Source organism: Pollachius pollachius, assembly GCF_949987615.1.
Source record: "Pollachius pollachius genome assembly, chromosome: 5".
Classification (NCBI taxonomy): domain Eukaryota; kingdom Metazoa; phylum Chordata; class Actinopteri; order Gadiformes; family Gadidae; genus Pollachius; species Pollachius pollachius.
The window spans coordinates 13,460,881-13,482,969 of NC_136938.1; the positions used below are offsets into that span (position 1 = coordinate 13,460,881).

The 22,089-nt window shown below is 42.8% G+C and overlaps 2 protein-coding genes across 3 annotated transcripts; one reads left to right on the forward strand and one right to left on the reverse strand.

Moving 5' to 3' along the window:
* Positions 1 to 339: 339 nt before the first annotated feature.
* Positions 340 to 14,399, forward strand: cmtm4 (CKLF-like MARVEL transmembrane domain containing 4). Of its 2 annotated transcripts, none has more exons than XM_079736962.1 (5): positions 340 to 593; positions 877 to 1,117; positions 8,829 to 9,005; positions 13,061 to 13,159; positions 13,948 to 14,399. In XM_079736962.1, exons 2-5 carry the CDS (start codon positions 932 to 934, stop codon positions 14,110 to 14,112), a joined length of 627 nt encoding a protein of 208 aa, XP_079593088.1. In that variant the 5' UTR covers positions 340 to 593; positions 877 to 931; the 3' UTR covers positions 14,113 to 14,399. The 2 variants fall into 2 exon arrangements, with proteins under 2 accessions (XP_079593088.1, XP_079593087.1); XM_079736961.1 differs by having other exon boundaries at positions 924 to 1,117.
* Positions 14,400 to 16,494: 2,095 nt separating this feature from the next.
* Positions 16,495 to 21,519, reverse strand: cmtm3 (CKLF-like MARVEL transmembrane domain containing 3). Its single transcript, XM_079736963.1, has 5 exons — positions 21,245 to 21,519; positions 19,684 to 19,839; positions 19,396 to 19,491; positions 18,330 to 18,453; positions 16,495 to 17,955 (listed from the first exon to the last, which is right to left on the reverse strand). Exons 1-5 carry the CDS (start codon positions 21,365 to 21,367, stop codon positions 17,927 to 17,929), a joined length of 528 nt encoding a protein of 175 aa, XP_079593089.1. The 5' UTR covers positions 21,368 to 21,519; the 3' UTR covers positions 16,495 to 17,926.
* Positions 21,520 to 22,089: the final 570 nt, after the last annotated feature.

Consider the following 22,089-nt stretch of genomic DNA (forward strand, 5'->3'; position numbering starts at 1 on the left):
ATTAAACATGAGGCAAAACCAAAGGGGTTAGGGTTAGCCTGCTACGCCGTATCAGCGGCGACATCGGCTGAAGCCCTGTTTCCGCCACCTCTCCTATCTTCCAGCTGGTCTTACCACCTCGTTCCACACAACACCGCTGCTTGTGTTTTCGCTCCACGCAGCAGTAGGCCTTGTCCTGTGGGTTCCACGCACGACCGAGATATGCGGCGGACAGGACTGTTGTCGACGTAGTTGCGAGCAAGTGAAGCTGTTCGGACACGTTGAACAAAGTATCCACACGCGCACACACACACACACACACACACACACACACACACACACACACACACACACACACACACAAGAATGCTCGGGGTTTGGGGCGGAGACAAGACTGCTTCACATCAATCCAAGTAAACGTATTCGTTGTGCTTAACAATAAGTTAACACACAGAGACTCTTATCCGTGTAAAAAAAAAACGCGTTTTCTCGGTCCTCCCGGACGGATGGAGTGTGTTTTCACACACATCGGAGACGGATATATCTCAAAGGTAGTTTCGATAGCGAGGTGGCCAGGATACCGTCCATAGTGGAGTGACACTGGAAGCAAACAAGTGAGTGTAACGCGGTTCTAGGTCAAGCGGTTGCCTCGGAGCTCAATCGGCAGCGATAACCCTCTTTATCCAGCACAACACGTTTTAATAACAATTACAACCTTGTTCGGGGGTTCCTTTTGTTTGTAGCGCAGGGGAAGGCTATCGAAATATCCTCATTCTCCTGCTCCTCTCCCTGCTTTTATGGAACAGCAGACGCAACGAACGCAAAGCCTTCGCCATAGCGTCGATGCAAGTTAATAAGTGTCTTTAAACCGGACCCCACCGATCTCTTCCACTGCAGTCGAGTTGTAGGCTACCGTGCACCTTGTGATCATCACTCTCCCCAAGGAGGCACCATGCGGACTGGCGCGGAGGCGGAGGGCTTGGATGGCGAGGCCTCCAACGCGTCAATGATCTCTGGGGCCAGCAGCCCCTACCAGCCCACCACCGAGCCCGTGCAAGCCAGAAGCCTGCTGGGGGGGATCAGGTGTGACCTGGAGTACCTCAGGTCTTACCTGGGGATCCTGAAGGTGGTAGAAGTGGTAAGTCAAGTCCCTCTGAGCATTTTGCGTCGCATTAAGGTAACGAATGACAAAACCGGTTATGTTGTTGTTGTAGTGTTAAAGTATTGCACATAGATGCTTTTCTAGACATACTAGAATTAGTCCTGTTGCACAAATATGTAAAATAATTCGTTCACTCTTAAACTTTTGTGAATTAATTTGGTTTCGTTTGATAATATGTTCATCTATCACAATCTATTAAACACTTTTTACTACTAGTTGAGTAGTTTTCTCTGTAGGCCTACACTATTTCACTCTAGGCATCTATTTGTTTATAACTATCAGTTACTTTCCACTCTGACTAGTCACAACATGGGAGTGTTTTTCTACAAGGGAAATTGAACATTTAATAGACAACAGGCTCTTCTCAGGATTCGGTGTGTTTGTGGTTGGACTTGGAAGACACAGGAGAGCACATAGTTTTATACCACTTCACCTAAACCAGATGTCTGGACACACAACAAAACCATGACACAGCAGAAGGAATTCTCCCAAAAACTATTATAATTCACCAATGCAGGAAATCTGTGTGTGTGTTCGGTGTGTGTGTGTGTGTGTGTGTGTGTGTGTGTGTGTGTGTGTGTGTGTGTGTGTCTGTCTGTTATATGTTAAGCTGTACGATAATGTAAATAATTCAGGTTTTGAAAGACATTTGCTTGAGTGTTCACACAACATTTCCACATGAATCGAAATTAAGGTGGAATCGTCACTCAGTATCAGATATCATATTATATAAAAGCCCCATATCAGCAATGCTGACCTTATGCTTTCGCTTTGTCTTGAGGCTACGCTTGAATGGTATAGTTCGCTCTATGTAAACGCTTGTCTTTTTATTTCCCACATCATTCTGCCTCTACTGCCTGCACAGCTTGTGTACTGTAAATATGATAGTTATGTAACTAAAATGATTTATTAATAATGATCATAATTACTCCTCTCCTTCTACCTTCGTAGTGTGACATGGGCTTTGTAGGTCAGGTACGACGACTTGTTCCAATATTGACATTTATGATTTCATGTGAGTCATCTGACATTGACATGTACAAAAGCGTTTTAATGTCAAACATCAGAACGGATAACTCCATGCATGGTTTTTAACTCACGAGAAACGCTTACATTTCCATGTGGAAAATGTACCCTCCTGCATTTACAGTGCTAACTGGATTCTCTTATCGGCCCGTTCGTTGGTTTTGAACAAGGCTTTAGTGTTGTATAGTTGAGTTTATGAGCATATTACTGTATAGTCACACTTCCATGGTGGGTATGATGTATGCAAGTTAATCATGATAATTTCACACTCGGAATCTTAGCTATTTTCTAGACATTAAAAACGATTGGAATTGTTACATTAGTTCCATGTGTCACTCTTGGCTTGTCCAATTTAATATGCTGTACTTTCTTGTCACTTTCTTGTCTAGTAGTAGTAGTAGTAGTAGTAGTAGTAGTAGTAGTAGTAGTAGTAGTAGTAGTAGTAGTAGTAGAAGTATCATACATACAGCATTCCTACCCTGGTAGTTATTCAATATTGCTTATGAAGTCCAGGACGTCAGTTTATATCATTCATTTATCAGCAATTGATCCAGGTAGGCCTACTCTCTGCAGTTCAGAATGGCTAAGTGGACTCTTTGTGTTCCCACAACCAGAAGACAGTAACCTGAGCAGGGTGTGTTTTTGCCCCAACCCCCCGGTCCAGTCTTTGTATCTGTTTGGGGCCCGTCTAACCCAGACCACCCGTTGTCTCTCCCAACCCAACGGGTGCTGGACATTGTCAGCTAAGCTAGCTGTTCATCAGCAGACATGGGCAAATGATCCTCTTCTCAGCACCAACATTACTCAGGCTATGTTCGCTGCCTGCGGGTGTACAATAATGAAGATACCAGATGCTACCAAGATGTCGACGAGTTCTTTAGTAGAGACAGACTTTGTGTTCTGTTCTGTTCTTCTTTTCTGGTTAAGTTTGTTCTTAACTTTCCTGATTTGTTTGTGTCTGGTCAAATCAATCTGGGCCAGTTTTGGTCTAGGCAAATCTAGTCTATTTTTCTTTGGCAAACATTAAATCCGTAGAGAAATACTAACTGGAAATTTATCCACAAATATCCATGAAATATATGTATTTATATTGTTTTAGTCTTTTTGCTTTGAATTTGCATCTCAATTGTCATTGTGACAACTTTGATCATCAACGACTATGAGGCTTTGTATGAGAGTTGTTGTGCATGCAGTCTCTCAGCTCTACTGTGACCATAGAGAGCTTATGAGTTCCAGCCCCACTGTCTTTGAACGCCGTTCTGTATCCAGCCTTCGTATCTTTCCAGGTCTGTCGGGGGTATTCACCTGGTGCTCCTCAGCTATAAGCTGCCCTCGAGCAAGGCACTGGCCAATACCTAGAGTTGGTTCTGGGTTCACTGCACTGGGAAGATCTAGAGAGCCGGCCCTCCGTATACATGAACTAAGCGGCCGCTTAGGTCCCCTCGACCGCCAGGGGTCCCCAAGAGCGCTGTATTTAAAATATATATATATATTTATATATAAACTTTTTTTTTCTTTCTTTTTTTATCCACAAAGCAATTTACTTAACAAGAAAGGAAACATTGTAAACATATAGCTCATATTAGTTTATGAAAACAATGGTGGAATTAAGAACCTGATTCTGACTGACCTGGCAACCCTACACATGTTGTTAATGTAATGCTCTGTGTTGCTGAGAGGGCAACAAGCAAGGAACATGATGTTTGATTCAGCGCAGGCGCTGGTTTGACTGATCCCAAACTGGCAACCGCAATGATGACGATATGGTCCATGACGAAGCTAAATGAAGTTCGCTACCTTTGTTCAACATTGCCTGTCTCCCGCTCTCTCCCCCAGGGCTGGTTCTAGACCTTTGGTAGCCCTAGGTGAGATTGAGTTTTGCGCCCCCCGTTCCCATAGCGAGCGGAGCGTTGCCCTGTTAATTGACTTTATTTTGCTAAACATCACTGAAGGATAATGGATATTAACTGATTTACCTTTACTTTGCTTAGCAGTTTTTTCAGCCACTTGTAGCTCTACTATACTACGTTGCAATTAAACAATGTGTGATGCATGGACAACAAACAACAGAACATTTTCTACATTTACAACATTCCGACAGTAAAGTAAAAGTAGAAATGTGGCAAGTGTGTAAGCTTTACTTTGATTGTTTCAGTTAGTATACTTAATAAGTAGTAAAGTAATTGCGGCAAATCATGTTCAAAGAGGTACGGATAAAAACCATAAGGGTTATGAATGCATACAGTTGCATATTCTCCGTGGCAAAACGACTCTATAAACCGCAAAGCAGGGCTCCAAAATGATCCTGCTTAGGGCCCCCAGGTGTACAGGGCCGGCCCTGCATCAACCAAGCTAAAGGCAAAGCCGGGCTTATTTTGCTTAGCCTCGCTACTTTCAGTTAGAGTTCCGTTCCATTAACGTGACTTAAGGAAATCTCTGCTAAGTAACCATGGCAATTTATCCAAGCAAACTAACCTGGTCGGTAGCAGGCTAACGGTCAGGCTCATGGACCTATCAAAGAAGGTTAGGCTTACTTGATCGGTATTTCATAGAAGTCCATCTGTCGGTAAACAAGTGTAGGCCTACCATCAGAAGGTTCCGCCAATCTAGGCCTTACGATTTTGTCGTAAATTTACATAGGCCTATATGAAGAACAAGCAGCCTATATTTTCACTAAGGGTCTAAGATTAAATGATGCAAAAAAAAAAAATGAATTGCTATCTATTGTTACCGTGGATATTTTCTCAACACACTTTTATACAGATATAGGCTATGTATTCTACCGCAATAGGGAACCAGAAATTGGGTGAATGGTATAGCGCTGGAGCTGTGGTGTGGGCGACCCGAATTTGCGTCCTGAGTATGTCATAGAATTCTTGGCGTTGGCTTATTTTTGTAATTCCCTTTTATGTCTGAGATAGTAGGCCTAACAAATTACTTTTTATATAATAAATGTGTCTTACAATTTCCCTAGAACCCAAATATAACTTACAAAAACCCATGGTAAAGTTAATGTTAATGTTACTGATAGTGAAGTCTTTGTCACAATGACAAAGACACTGCTGCATGGGAAATTGTCATCAGATACCACTTCTGTTGAGATAAATACTATGGTTAGTCAATATAGAATATTCTTTTCTGGCTGCATTTACTAGGTCTATCTCTTCAAGGAAATGGAAAACAAATGGCATGAAAAGTCCTTTGATTTCTCCAGTAACCCTAAAATACTTATCGTGTGGGGATTGTACCCGGACGACCGGGCGCAAGTCCGACATGTTACCTCAAACTATCCCTGATTACAGAACCATGGTCAAATATTCAATAAAAATATGTTGTGCTTAGTACTACTTATGCATTCAACAGATAAGTGATTTTTTTTTTGCCAGGCAGCCTCCCTGTTTCTGTTAATGGTTACGGTGTTCCCTTTTTGAGTTATTATATGCTGGTACTCCTCATGGACCTCCACAAGCAGCTTCTGTTCGCCGCTGGAAAAGATCCCGCTCTGTCCTTTTCGGACATTTGATCCATGATTCGACATCCACGGTTCTGGGCTGGCTACATATCTTGTGAGTGCGCGTAATCCATGATAACGTTAGCCTGGTTTGAACTAACCTGAGCAAGGCGTGGCTGAACTGGGTTGATGGAACGGCCTTAGCCTCAAGTGGAAGTTGGCCTTAGTTCTAACTGGGCTTAATCAACTATGCGCCTTCTTCGTTAGCGACTTTGATGAATTCCCCCCCATGTCACTGAGTCACTTTGGCATGAAACCGTCTGCTAACAGGCTACATTTTCAACACTCCAGTAATAATTATGTCAGACTGTGTGTCTGTGTCAGTAACACAACAGATGGTCGACCAAAGACCTCAACTGGCGTCCTGTGAAACTAATCCTGTGTGTGTGTGTGTGTGTGTGTGTGTGTGTGTGTGTGTGTGTGTGTGTGTGTGTGTTTTTGTATGAGATTGATAAGGGGTTTATATCAAGGGAATATTCCTTCCTAAAGCAAGATTAGTATTAGTAAGAATAAATGAATCCCCCATTAGTCATTAATGGGGGAGTGCTGCTGGTTAGTATTACAAGCAGCAGTATAATGTAATATGATACATAGAGTTCGACAAATAATTATCTAAATTATTTCACGTCTCACACACTATGACGTTTCACTACATTTCAAATATTTGCTGCCAAAGGATCTTAGCAGCTCTTTAACACAACACGATTGGTACATATTCAGGGAGAAAAAATGGTTCCTCCTGCCCAGATATCTATGTTTGAAAGCTTTCGACCATTTATGCACAGTTTAAACAAGGTTGTTGATTTGATGTTTTTCAGGGCTGAAGTCAAACAGTGCAGCCATGAAGAGAAACATAATCATCTATGGGTCTTGTCTTTAAGTATTTAACATGGCACACTAACTTCAGTCCAAAGTCACCGGACTTGGTCTAAACTGGTCTGGGCCCATCGTCTGTATATATTTGGTTGTTGTGTGTGTGTGTGTGTGTGTGTGGGCATGGAGAATGGCGGTAATGTGTGTGTGTGTGTGTGTGTGTGTGTGTGTGTGTGTGTGTGTGTGTTTTTTTTGGAGTAGCTCTACATGGTGGAGAAGCTCCTGAACAGCAGAATTCCTCTCATACTGTGGTCAAGAGCTGGAGAAAGAGGGAGATGGGAAGAGCTAAAGGGAGAGAGAGAGAGCGAGATGGATGCAGAGCTCCAACTACAACTTTTTACCTTTCAATCTCCTCTTCTCACTATTTTTAATTATCTCAGGTTTATTCATAATGTAATTATCTACCAGAATCATCTCATTAGTCTATCCATTATCACCTCATTAACAGTTAAGCACATTATCTTAATTTAATTCAGATCCTCAGAATGATCTTTCTTATCTTTCATGTTATTATTCATTGTCTCATAGCCTTGCCATATCCTTATGCCATTCATAGTTGTCTTCATTGTCATACTGATTTTATCAACGCAGCCTTCTAATCACCTTAGAATTCACAATCCCCTCATTAGCTCATTAATACCCCGTATCTTCACTGTCGCAAGAATATTCATAGTTCTATCACGAGAGCTGTATACAGAACATGGCTGGACAAATTTTCCCAAAGCCAGTTTAGTCGTTCCCTAGTGCCCTCTTCATGCGGTCATTGTGCGTGTGGCCACTGGAAAGGTGGGCGCATCTTAACCTTAGAAATACTGTAGGTCGAGACCCCAAGGTCCTGTTAAGGGTTGAGGCCCCCAGGCCCTGTTCCAGGGGTCCGAAAGATTTGGGTTGGCTGTGGTCTGGAAAAAGTTTAGGCAAGTTTTGCAACTTCAAGAGCAATCCTGGGTGCTCGACTACTATTTAGCTAGTTTTAAGTAGTTTTAATCTATTCTCACAGTCAGACTATGTAAAGTCTGAGACACAGTGTTGATTAACTGTGTAAAGACCACCATGTTGTCAAGAAGAGGTCTTTAATGACCAACCCCGGGCCGACAGGATTTCTCGAAAGTCTGCTGTCCTTGCTCCAAATTGGTGGAAGAGGCACCCCACAGTCATCAGGACAGCTGAAACCCTACCCGTCGTATGCCACAGGCTGAAAACTCATCTGTTCAGATTGCTCTGAATGTGACCCAGTTTTTCTTTATTGCAGCGTTTGAAGCATTTTGCTTTTGGTGATTTGTATGTACTCGAATGAATCGTCCACTTTGGGGATTAGATCTTTATCGTTGAACAGTACACTGAACGTAAGACCCTTTAGACCAAAGCACCAGCTAAATAAATGTTATGTCATTTTTTTAAGTCTAGTATAGATACCTAGATTTCACTACAAGTTGTATGGTGACTCTATGTATCAGACGTTCAGGTCTAGTCACACGGTGACCTAGTGCTCTATGTATCAGACGTTCAGGAGGAGTCACACGGTGACCTAGTGCTCTATGCGTCAGACGTTCAGGAGGAGTCACACGGTGACCTAGTGCTCTATGTATCAGATGTTCAGGTCTAGTCACACGGTGACCTAGTGCTCTATGTATCAGACGTTCAGAAGGAGTTACACGGTGACCTAGTGCTCTATGTATCAGACGTTCAGGAGGAGTCACATGGTGACCTAGTGCTCTATGTATCAGACGTTCAGGAGGAGTTACACGGTGACCTAGTGCTCTATGTATCAGACGTTCAGGAGGAGTCACACGGTGACCTAGTGCTCTATGTATCAGACGTTCAGGAGGAGTCACACGGTGACCTAGTGCTCTATGTATCAGACGTTCAGGAGGAGTCACACGGTGACCTAGTGCTCTATGTATCAGATGTTCAGGTCTAGTCACACGGTGACCTAGTGCTCTATGTATCAGACGTTCAGGAGGAGTTACACAGTGACTTAGTGCTCTATGTATCAGACGTTCAGGAGGAGTTACACAGTGACCTAGTGCTCTATGCATCAGACGTTCAGGACGAGTCACACTGTGACCTAGTGCTCTACGTATCAGACGTTCAGCAGGAGTTACACAGTGACCTAGTGCTCTACGTATCAGACGTTCAGCAGGAGTCACATGGCCACGTAGAGCTAATGAACGGAGGAGACTGAGATTAGGTTTATAGTAGCTGACTGTAGCTAGCTACATCAATGCTATCCACGTCTCGTTCTCTTCATAATGTGCAGTGCTCTCTCGCCCCTGCTAGGTGCTGTCCCTGCTGGGCTTCATCTGCATCGAGACCATCATGCTGTGCTCTCCCTGTGGGGGCGTGTACTTCTTTGAGTTTGTCAGCTGCAGCGCCTTCGTCGTCACCGGGGTCCTCCTCTTCATCTTCAGCCTCAACCTGCACGTCAAGGTGCCTCACGTCAACTGGAGTCTCACGGTACGCACACACACACACACACACACACACACACACACACACACACACACACACAGACACAGACACACAGACAGACAGACAGACAGACAGACAGACAGACAGACAGACAGACAGACAGACAGACAGACAGACAGACAGACAGACAGACAGACAGACAGACAGACAGTTCCCCCCCTGACCCCTCAGCAGCTCTCCGTCGGGATGTCGTATATGCAATTCGCCGCCCGATCGATCTTATATGTTGACTACAAACCATGTAAGCAGTGTTGCAAATAAACTTCCAAAGCTTTTCAAATCTTATTTGGTGTTTTATTGGTCCTGAAGGTGCAAAGTAAACAATGTACAAAGTAATTAAGGTGCAAAGGCAAACCGGAGAGGTGATTCCGGGAATGATTTTATTGGAGGACCAATCACAGCCCTTGCTCATGACACTATTTCAACAACCCCTGTCTTGGAATTCAGAATTGCAAATGCCATAACCAAGTTTATTGCTGTTCTAACATTAATATGAGTTCCCCAAGCTTGCCTATCATCCCCTAGTAGCTAGAAATGGCGTTAGGTGTAAAACGAGCACTAGGTTTCCACCTTTGAAAAATGAAAGCTCAGACGCTCCGATTTTGAATTTGGCCCCATATGTCGCATAAGAGGCCAAGTTACCTCCCCTTTCTCTGCCTTGCCCGCCAACAGAATTTTTCCCGCCAATGAGACAATGAGCTACGAGCGTGCAAGCCCCGTGTGTGTGTGTGTGTGTGTGTGTGTGTGTGTGTGTGTGTGTGTGTGTGTGTGTGTGTGAGACACTGTAACGTAAGTGTTGTACACTTCTTTGTTATTTGGATAACCACTGTTGGTGTTATGGCGCATAACACGTTTCTGGTATTTCCACAACGAGACTGTAGTGGGGGTTATCTCAGCCATGGTTGAGAAGGAATTGGGGGAAAGGAACTTTGGCTTTGAATCCCTGAAGTACCTGAACCGCGACATGGAGGAGAAAGGGATTGTTGCCCGCGATTGTCTGCCGCCGGAGCCCCGCTGCCGCGGGGAGGTGGTGCCTCGGTGCTGCCCGCTCCGGCGGGAGACAATCGCGGGCAATGATCCCATCTCCTCCATGTCGCGGTTCAGTCTACTTCAGATTGATGTGGAAGAACCAGAGACGTTGGAGAACCTTGCGCAGTCTGTTGAGATTCATAATATCGTCTGGAGGCACACACAGCTTTTGGCTGTGATGATATATATTATATGATATAGATGTCTATGAAGGTATTTGAGAAGGTGATGAAGCAGGTCATCCAGGTGCAGGTGCAGGGGTCCTTAGACCCTATGCAGTTTCCATATAGAGTTGGTAGAGGTGTGGAGGATGCCACTCTGACGCTGCTGTATCGCCACCTTGAGAGACCGATGTCCCATGCCATACTTCTTTTTATAGATTTTTCCTCTGCTTTCAACACTATACAGCCACGCCTTCTTGCTGAGAAGTGAGAAGGTGTGGATTTAAACATGATTGGTTGGATTTTAGATGTTATGACGCATAGATCACAATCTGTAAGAGTCGGCCCTTTCTGACAAGCTCAACTCTTCCACAGGTTCACCTCAGGGGTGTGTGCTTTCACCCCTCCTGTATATTTTATACACTGAAGGGCTGATTATGGTCCCACGTTCACGCAACGGAAGTGGGTTACGGACCCATTACGTCCTTGCGGACCCTCCTTGCATCCACCGCAAAGGCCTAAAGTGGACATCCCAAAAATTGTAACCTTCCCTCGAGGCGACGGAGCAGCAAGGGTTGTGATTGGTCCGCTTACTAAAACCCGACACAGAACCATAAAGGTTCACGACTGCGTCGAAGCGTCTGCCGGGTGATTGCGTTGCGTGAACGTGGGACCATAATCAGCCCTTGACAGTTGCAGAAGTCAGGAAATAGGCAAAAATAGGCAAATCATCATGTTTGCTGATGTCTCATCAGCAAAGCCTCCTCCTAGACCCGCCTCTCTCCTCCTCATTTTTATTAAAGTTAAAGACACCGAAACAGCAAAACATTCCTATTAAAGCACTTTGTTCAGTTTGTGTGTGAGTGTGTGAAGGTATCTTCCATATTTTACAATAAAATAAGATATCTGTAGTTAATTATTCTCCCACTCAGGTATGATTAGAACAATCTTTGACCGTTAGGTGTGTGTTTGCCGTGCTTGTTCAGCCTGTATAATTGGCTGATTCATTAATTCCCTCACTCTCCACCTAAAGCTGGTGTGTGCGGTCCCCCCTTCACTGTAAAGTGCCTTTGAGTGTCTAGAAAAGCGCTATATAAATTCAATCCTTCTTCTTCTCCTTGTGCGCGCTTGCTTGTGGTTCATTCTCATTCTCCCGGTGGACTCTGGTGCGTTGAGGGCTCATGGTTTGAAGGCTCTCTCCTCATCTGAACGATAGCCTTTCTTGATGCTCAGTAGGGCCTACACCACACCTCAGCCTCCAGCCCCACCAAACCTTCACATGGTGACTTAACCACGTTAGGCTGGACGCATTTGGAAAGGGAGCCTCAGCCGGGAACAAGGAAGCTTTTAACTGGCCGGGCTGGTCTGGTGGGTGTAATGATGGGGGAAGTGCATAGACAGTCCTGTTCTACAGCAAACTAACCACCTGCTACTACTAAACCATGATGCTAGCTCTCTGATTAGAAGGCTTTAGTCACAGGAGGGCACTAGTATCTCAAGAAGAACATAGTCATTTTGACAGTCAAAATTAAGAACAAAAGAAGGCTTAGGGGCATACATCAGCATACATTGACACACAAACAAACACACTGCTCTATCCATGCTGGTTGTGTGTGTGTGTGTGTGTGTGTGTGTCATGTGAGATGGTGTCTATGATGGTTTGAGTCATGCATGGGATCACGGGATTTGTTCTCCATTCAGACAGATCATTAACTCTTGCCAGGCCAACATAGACACACTGAAAAATACACATACACACACCTCAACAAACATCCAGGAAGTGAAATAACAGAACAGTAACAGTACAAGCAACTTACCATCCTCCAAACAAACTAAAGTAAAAACATCACTATGGTATCAACATAATTGTTAAAGTAACAACATCTACACCATTTTGCGCAATCACAATTTCAAAATCACATCACACTACTGTAACGATTGCAATCACAATGGCAACAGCGATTAGAATATAGTTAAGTTGCCTAGTTGAATGCTCATTACGATGACCAACTAAATGGATTTCATGTCCTCCTTGTGGTTCTCGAGAATTCGCTGCTCTGCCTTATGAGAATCCCCTTAATGCAATCACAGTACGTGCAGATATGGACTCAGGACACAAAATGGTTTGCGCTCCAGTTGGGTGGCAGTCGGGTTCCTCAGGCACACTGGAATTGTCGTTTTGGTCTCGGACTACAAAGGCCTTAAGAACCGCTGGTCTATGTTAACAGTATCACCACAAAGAAATATATGAAACGCATGAAACCTTTAATAGTTAAAACCCTGAATCCCTAATCCCACACCCCCTCACCTCCCCATGTTCTGAATCAACCACACACCATCCTGCTCTTACCCTTTCTCTGCACATTCCTTCGTAGATTTTATATTTACTTGAATAAGTACATCTTACGGTATAATATCTTTGCAGTCTACACTAGTAGTAGTACATTTCCAAATGTTACACTGATGGAATATGAAACTGTAGTATTTCCACTGAAATAGTTATAATACAGTATTTGATAGGTCTGAAGGAGATGATGACACACTGGGGAACAATGCGAGATCGTGTGTGTGTGTGTGTGTGTGTGTGTGTGTGTGTGTGTGTGTGTGTGTGTGTGTGAGTGTGAGTGATACTTACACACACACACACCGCCCACAGTGTTATTGACCTGGATTCAACAGTAAGATACAGGAAGGCAAAGAATGTAGAATTAGTTTGTGTGTTTGCATCATGTGGTGTTCAAACAAAAACACAAAGCAGAAACACCAAACTTTCTATTCACAGCCAAAAGTATGGTTGGAAACAATATTCAAAGCTGGAAATGAAATGAAACATGTTTAAATTGTTTGTAGGACCTGGTCAACACAGGAGCTTGTACCGTCTTCTTCTTCCTCGCCTCGTTGGTCCTTGCCTGCATCAACCACGGGACTAGCGCTGAGATCGCAGCTGTGGTGAGTAATAATGACAATAATCATCCTAATAATTTGAATAAGAAGCGCTTTACATGAGTACCAGATATATCGATTCTTAATGAAAACAAGGCAAATTGAAATCACCTTAAAGCATATAAATAAAGACAGAAAAGGATCCCAGAGAGGTGAGGCGAGTAAGATGTTAAACATATTAAGGGGGTGATATTATGCCACCAGCTGTGTGTGTGGTAAGCCATTTTGAAATCTGCCTTTTCCTGTGTTTTAATGACATCACAAAGTGGGTCCGTCATAAATCTAGTCTACCTAGATTTATGACAGATAAGTAACATTTGCTTCAGTCACACTGGTTAGGCTGGTGGACTTATCTATCCGTCATATATCTAGGTGGACACTCCCACTTTGTGCTGTCACTAAATCACAGGAAAAGGCCGATTTTCAAACGGCTTGTAATGGCTTACCACATCACACCTGGTGGCATAATATCACCTCTTTAAAGAAGGTTTATTTTCAGGTAGGCTATAAAAGACCGGAGAGTGATCCTACTCTTGTCAGAATTTACCTAGACTGTTAGTTCTAGTTCTAGTTTAGCTTATCTTCCCTAGTCTGGTATAATCTGTTATCATAAATATGGTATATTCATCCATTGTAGTTTAGTCTTCAATGAACTGGGGTAAATCCAGTCTCGCCTGGTCTAGTCTTGACAAATAACTGCAGGAAAACTGAATGAAACTTCAAGAGTTTTATCAGTTGATTATATGCTTCCTATTGCTTCCCCTAGTTACATTTGTGTGTCTTCCTTCCACCAGGTGTTTGGATTCTTGGTCACGTGTGTGTACGGCCTCAACTCCTTCCTGGCTGTCAGGAAGTGGCGCCGTGGCGACAGTTGCCAGGGAGTGGCAACGAGCAGCGAGTATACACGTGCGCGCACGGCCTCTCGCGGCGAGGTCGAGACACGGCCAGAGCTAGCATGAGATGGACACGCCGAACACGCATACAACCACGGTGACCGCAGGGGGGATATAGCGAGCGGCGGACCGCCGCCGGTACCATGGAAACGATGGTTTGTGTGTAACGATCTGAGAACTTAAGGACCTTGGTAACCTGTTCCAAGACGACTCCTTCCTGCTCCACCCTTCCACCTCCTCACACCTCCTAATGGGGACCACACACACACACACACACACACACACACACACACACACACACACACACACACACACACACACACACACACACACACACACACACACACACAGACTTAATCAACACTCACGCACAGAGTGGTGTGTGTCGAGTGAAGAAGCTGAGCTGTTAGATATTTACTGCGGGGGTGAAGGGAACCCTATGTGTCGGGGATGTGTACAAAGAGACCAAAGCAACGGAACAGTTTATACGACCCTTAATGCTCACTTTGATTTATTGATTACTTGGCTACAACCGTGGGTGTCTTTGCCTCGTATCATATACTTTTTAATTGTTTTGTTTCGCTGAAGAGACAAGTTTGATGTAAGATGAACTTCGGTCTGCGGGTAGAGCTATGCTAACAGTGTTAAGAGTATAGCGACATGGCTACATGGTGTGTTATTCTGTGTCATGCTACATACAGCCGTCCAATGACAACACAGTGCTGAAGCAGTAAGCTCCAGGGACTTTATACTGGACTGAACATTGGGCCTGCAATGCTTACTAACTACGACTGCTAGCTCCTGGCTAATGGTCAGATAGTTCTGTTATGAATGAGATAGGAGAAGAGTGATATTAAGATGTGTTTTGTTTTACAAAAAAAAAACTACACTTATGAAGTTGTTTGGTTTGTATGTTTATGTCATTGTTGTGGGTTTTCCTGACAGGGTTAAATGTAAAGGGATGATGTAAGCTACGGTAAATATTCGTAGACTAAGCTTCATAGACAGGGTCTGAAAGCAATAACAGGAATTCATTGGTTTTAGAATGAAATATATGACATCGACAATCCTCGGACCAAAATCTACTGTGACTGCCCTAAAGTTGTATATTTGTACACAACAAAGTATATTCCTATATTAAGCTGCTCTCAATTGCAAAATCAAAATTTTAAAAACATGAAAAAAAAGAATGGGCCGGACAGATCAGAAGGCAGTTCAAGGACCATTTGACGAAGTTATGGGGAATCATTGATTCAACTTTACAGTTGAATGAGTGTTGTGAAATGCACTACAGTTAAACCAGGGCCTTTGGAGTATAACAGAATGATTGACACATTACAATTGAAAACATCACCTAGCTGTGTGTTTCCCAGGTAATAAACCCATTCTAATTTAAAGACAGTTCAACATCAAGTTATCAAGTCACAGAGTGCCTCCACCGTTAAGCTCAGATATTTAACTGCCTTCCCAAATAGTACATTTATATCAGTTAATAAATAAACGAATTCACTAGTTAACTGACTAACTGATTAACAGGTTATCAACTAATTTGCGTTGTGTGTGTGTGTTGCAGATTAGTGTGTGTTTAGTATCCAAGTGATGGTTAATCGGGTAACTATGGGAATCAAGAGTTTAAAGTACCGTACATGTATCTCCTTTGAAACAGAATTATCTGTCAGTATATTTTCAGGCATCAACTATCTAGAGTCACAAGACAGACTTCACATTGTAAAGGTTTCCTAAGTGACCTACTTAAATCCACTAAACACAACTTGTTTCATTCAGTTAGTCCGCTAGATAGTTCTACTCTTTGCTAGAACAATGGAAGGAATGTAGACCTTCTTGTGTGTCTGATGTATCCACAGAGAATTGTCAACATTCGTGTCATTCAATGCCATAGATTTATGAAGTTGTTTGAGGCGTATGTGTCTTTATGCTGTTAGGTGAAGGATGTAAATGCTACATGGATAATCTAGCGCTCTCTGCTTGTCGTTTGTGGTACTGAGCACTGAGCAATATCGACCTACGTGAAGGCTTGGGTAAATTAATTGGTTTGTTCTTAATAAAGGGTTTGATACAAATTTAAAAACGACGTGTTTATTTAAATATATTGAGGTGATTAAATATATATATCGTCTTGACATTGACCTATTATTTGTTTTGTATGATTAATTTTATATCTTCAATTCCATTATTTTATCCTTGATGATCCTTGTCATTCCAATTCTATAAATGGTTGTTTTAGTTAGGTGTGGAAACAATATTCCTTTACATATTGTACTATACCTGCTCTGCCTATTAAAATACAATGTGTGGAACTCAATGAATTGATCATTATGATGATGTATTATTTATGAATGCATTTTGTTTTAAGAGGCCATTTCTAATTGAATCTGATTATCCTCCAAATTACACAATAAAAAAGTAAAGAGGAAAGCGGTAGAAATGTCTTTATTCCTCAAACAAAGGATTATTCTGTGAGGTGAATGAGGTTGGAACTTCATGCCAAATTTATTTTGGTATTTTCTGACCATTTTTGGGCAGTCTAGGGGTGTTGGGTTTGAATCCCAGAATGTCCAAATGTAGGCGTCCTTGAGCAATATACCCATACCTGCTGATAAACGTGCAACAACCATAAATAAACTCTTTGTAACTTTACCGTCCCTACCTGCTCATTGACATGTATCTAAAAAAAACCTTTTTTTACTTGACCATCCCTACCTGCTCATTAAAAAACATCACAAGACCAGAGAGGTAGAACAAACTATTTTCATTGAAACCGTTCAGTGGTGCTCTATAGAGCTACAACACACACACACACCACCGTTCAATCCACTGAAGACAGAATACACAGTACAAAACACATCTGAAATACACACACAGGATATTGTGTTGCCTGGGACATTCAAGTGACATATACAGTAACTAACATACTTATAGGCCGAAGAGACACATGACACATAGAGCAGATGCATGTAAATTACAATTTCATACGAGCGTCTTTGACACACAACACATAATAATGCAGCAAGTGGTTTCAACACGCAGTGGACTGCAGTCCTTCATCTTATTAAACCACTTCTATGAAACACAGATAGAAATAACCTGTTTATCTGTTTAACTCAAAACTTGGATTTCCATTCATTTGTTTGTTCATCTTTCGTTGATTAACACAGATGTTGTAACCAGACAACCCGCTGTCCTCCTGTTTACAGTAAACAAACTGGATGTGACATTGGATGTGGAATGGATCCTGGTTAGTGTTGGAAAATTGGCTTGCTACACAGATGCTGTAGTGTAGGATAATACACACATAAACGTGCGCACAGCCGGTCTAAGATTTCCCTTTTGTATGAACAAGCACAAACGCATTCAGTAGGGACAATAGATAGTGGACAACCGATACGTAGTACGTTAGAAGTAATACTGAATCAGTATTCTAATGTACCAACCAGTTTTGTTTCTTGCAACTGTTTCAGAACTGCAAGATGTTTTCACAGCTTTAGACTTCCGCCCAAGAACCGACCAGGATTGGTTTGCTCTTTGCATTTGTGTTTATGAAAATGGTTATCAATGAGTTTACATATTGCAACAATAGTCTGTTGCTTTTATTTTCTTATATTTGGTATTCAAAAATATGTATATTTCTAGTGAAGACATTTTTTTTATCTGATAACTGCTCTCGTGTGCCACCTGCTGTAATAATTATATCACAGTGGAATACTTCAGAGGTGCATCACTCTCTCTCTCTCTCTCTCTCTCTCTCTCTCTCTCTCTCTCTCTCTCTCTCTCTCTCTCTCTCTCTCTCTCTCTCTCTCTCTCTCTCTCTCTCTCTCTTGCTGTCTCTCTCTGCCTGTGGGCGATCGAGAAGACCACCTTCTCAGTCCGAGTCATAGTCTGAGGAATCATCTGCAAGAAAAAGGTCAATGGTTAAACCCACCAAACACATAAATAACCATGGCTCAGAGAGCTAATTTAGCATGGCCAACTTGGCCAAGTCTATATTTGAAATAAAACCATCTTCTGTAAAATAAAAAGCAGACATTTGAATAAATGCTCTTAAATGAGCACCTGGTCACACCTGGCATTAACAGGGTATTCAGTGATCCGCTCATAAGTGGACCGCTCCAGAACATCAGTTCAAAACTTTAATCAGAATCATTAAAATTTTCTTTGTTACCCTTATGTAGAGAACTTTGATCTACATGTTATGGCTGAAATGTCCTATACAAATAAAGGGAATTATATTGATTGGTGAAAACAAAAGAAGCTCGGCCGCTCACCTCGGGCTGTGTGCCCGGGCTGCTCCTCGCTCGGCTGCCCCCCCCGCCTCAAGAAGTCTGCCAGGTCATTGAAGATTATGTAGAAATCAAAAGCGAACACAATAGTGGCTATGAACCCAAACACCTGCATAGAAAAAATGCAAACTGTCATTACGATGAATGCTTGCATATCAGCGTGACATCGCTATCGTATCAGTTTGACATCAGTATGACATCACCATCATATCAGCGTGACATCGCTATCGTAACAGTTTGACATCAGTATGACATCACCATCATATCAGCGTGACATCGCTATCGTATCAGTATGACATCAGTATGACATCACCATCATATCAGCGTGACATCGCTATCGTATCAGTATGACATCACCATCATATCAGCGTGACATCGCTATCGTATCAGTTTGACATCAGTATGACATCACCATCATATCAGTGTGACATCGCTATCGTAACAGTTTGACATCAGTATGACATCACCATCATATCAGTGTGACATCGCTATCGTATCAGTATGACATCAGTATGACATCACCGTCATATCAGCGTGACTATCGTATCAGTATGACATCACCATCATATCAGTGTGACATCGCTATCGTATCAGTTTGACATCAGTATGACATCACCGTCATATCAGCGTGACATCGCTATCGTATCAGTATGACATCAGTATGACATCACCATCATATCAGTGTGACATTGCTATCGTATCAGTATGACATCAGTATGACATCACCATCATATCAGCATGACATCGCTATCGTATCAGTATGACATCACCATCATATCAGCATGACATTGCTATCATATCAGTATGACATCAGTATGACATCACCATCATATCAGTGTGACTTCACTATTGTATGACAATGACAGCACCATTGTAATCAGTAATGGAACTTCACATATATAAGTAGGAAGTCCACATGAAGAAAAAACTGAGAACACCCCTAGAATAAAACATGATAAACGTATAATTACTGAAATGATGAAACGGTTGTAATGGAGTATAGATAGTACGGTGGATTTAGTATACTAGGTATGTATTGTACGTAGATTACCCCAGCGGCTTTAGAGGCTCCGTCTGAGTACTTGGACACGGAGATGATGGAGATGACGAAGAAGATGATTGAGGCACTTACACACCTCAGGAAGTCCTTCAAAATAAACAGACAAACAAATGAATTAACAAATAAATGAACCATGAAAATGACAAAGGGATTGAATCACTTTGAAACGCTGCTTTTTGGAAACAAGCTTCAAGGGTCCGAGGGTCAGGGTTCCCCCCAGGATGCCAGGGCCACCGTGGGGCCGGGAGGGTCCCATGACTCCGGTGGCAGGGCGCTCACCATGAGGGGCCAGTGGAAGCTGGTGAAGCGCTGGTTGAGCTTGGTGGAGTAGGCGAAGAGCAGGAAGAGAGCTGCCAGGAACTCCAGGAGCGGAGCCGTGATAAAGGAGGCTGCCGAAGACGCCACGAAACACACGAATGCCAGGAAACACAGGAGCTGAGACAAAAAACACATGCATACAGCGACGCGCATACATGTATGCACACACACAGATATACACGCACAGACATTGGGATAGGACAAATGTAGAACTCATGTTCTAATATTTTTCTCTGTAACCAAAGTAAAAAAAAAAGTGCGACCAAAGTATTACTTCTCGTCTTCATTAATAGCTGTAAAGTAGAAAGGTCGAAACCCTCCTCTGAGTCACACTGCACTTCCTGTCAGAGATTACAGCAACTCAGACTAAATGGTTGCAACATAAGGGGTAGTAGGGCTTCAACCACATAACTTTCTGTCTACATGGCTTGACAGCTAAGGAGCCTCCGCCGCGTGTCCATTGTGGAGAGATAATCACCTCTTTCTCTCCTTAAGAGGCCAACATGTGTTTATTGGTAGGGCTTTAACAGTGTCTTAAATCAAAAATAATAATCAATATCACTTACATTAAGTGCACAAAAGTTTCATTTTTGAAAGTGGAAGTGTGTACCATGAAGTGTCCTTGAGATTATGCTCAGATGTTTTCGAATCAAGCTCACTGGGGTCCAATCACTTTCAATGTGGTGACATGTCCTGGGGCCCATCCTGGGACTGGCTCCTGGGAACCAAACTCAAACCCTAAAACCAAATCCTAACCCTAAAACCCCACCCTTAGCCTTTAGTTGTAGGGTTCTGAGAGAGAGAGAGAGAGATCTGAATGGTCACTCTGCAGTATTGAATTCTTAAGAATGATAATTAAATAGTTCAAAGAAGGGGGAGACGGAGAGAGCGAGCTATCGAAAAGCCTTCCCAGAAGATATCACATGACGACGAAGCGCAAAGGGGCTGGCCCCTCTGTTTTTTACCCAGGGTTAGATAGAAAAAATGCAGCCATCCAATCTTTTATTCAAGAAGTAATAAACACAGCCCACTGAAACATCTATCCCACCCTGATACGACTAATGGCTAAAAGACCTATTCAATTATGCTCAAAACTTTGTAAATACGAATAACTTTTTATCTGGAATCGGGAACGTATTTATAAGGTTGTCAGTCCTTACACTTCTACGAAAATAAGAGCATATTTCAGTGTAATAGAGTCACACCCCAACAGTATCCGACTCCAAAGTTTACTACACTATGGTGATGATGTGACGCCCCTTTCCCTGACTAATGAAAACCTTGTGAATACGGGATGACCCATATAAATACAACCAAAACGTTGATTTGCATATACCATTAAACCTAACACATATATTAACGTTGGGCGTAGTCACACTGCTAAATCAAAATAATAGGAAAGAAACTTTCCCATCTATAACTTCAGAAACACAGTCTCGTAGTCGGCCTACAGAACACTACATCGCCCCTCCAAAAAATGGAAACTCCCCCCAAGACTTTTCACACCAAGATAATGTCTTACCACTTCTGCAATAAGTAGCAATCCCTTACGAGAGAGAGCAAACTCTTTGGTCGGCAGGATTGACAGAAGGACATTCGGTCGAGCCTCGGTCGCCCCGACAGCAGGAGCCTCGATGTCCCCCATCGTCTCTAGGCTACTTCAAGTTCTACGATCGACTCTCCTGCAGCTTGAAAGACTGCGAGTTTAAAATGCTCAGCTCTGAAACGCGTGCGGAGACTTGATGGAATATAGAAGATGGAAACGGAAAACCAAGACAGCGCGGAAACGCTTCACCAAAGCATCTGCGGAACCCCAATGTTGGCAACGCCCCCACATTCATAGCCTACACGCGAACACGCGCGCGCGCGCGCGCACACACACACACACACACACACACACACACACACACACACACACACACACACACACACACACACACACACACGTATGGCGTAAGTTAAAAGTTTACAGTGCATTGAAGACACGTGAGACAGACAACATACAGTAGGCCTACGGTTAAATAAATCCATCAACAAATTATTAGTCCACGGCATTTAGGCCTTAGCTTGATCATGCATTCGGGGCCCACTGTAAAATCTTTATGTATGTGCCGCCGATGCTCTCTCTGTGCCCAAAGCAAATTTCTCTCGTGAGAGAGACAATTAGATACTTACTTACTTACTTACTAACTACAAACTGCAATAAAAGCTTATATTTTACCATTTAAGCATGTTAAGGGACAGCTAGCGTTTTGGAGGGGGCAACATTGTTGTTAATGGTTGCATATAGGCGGCTTTTACTCAAATGTGCATACATTTATGTCAATTCCAATAGCGTTCAGTAGCACTGCTATTAAACATGTTTAA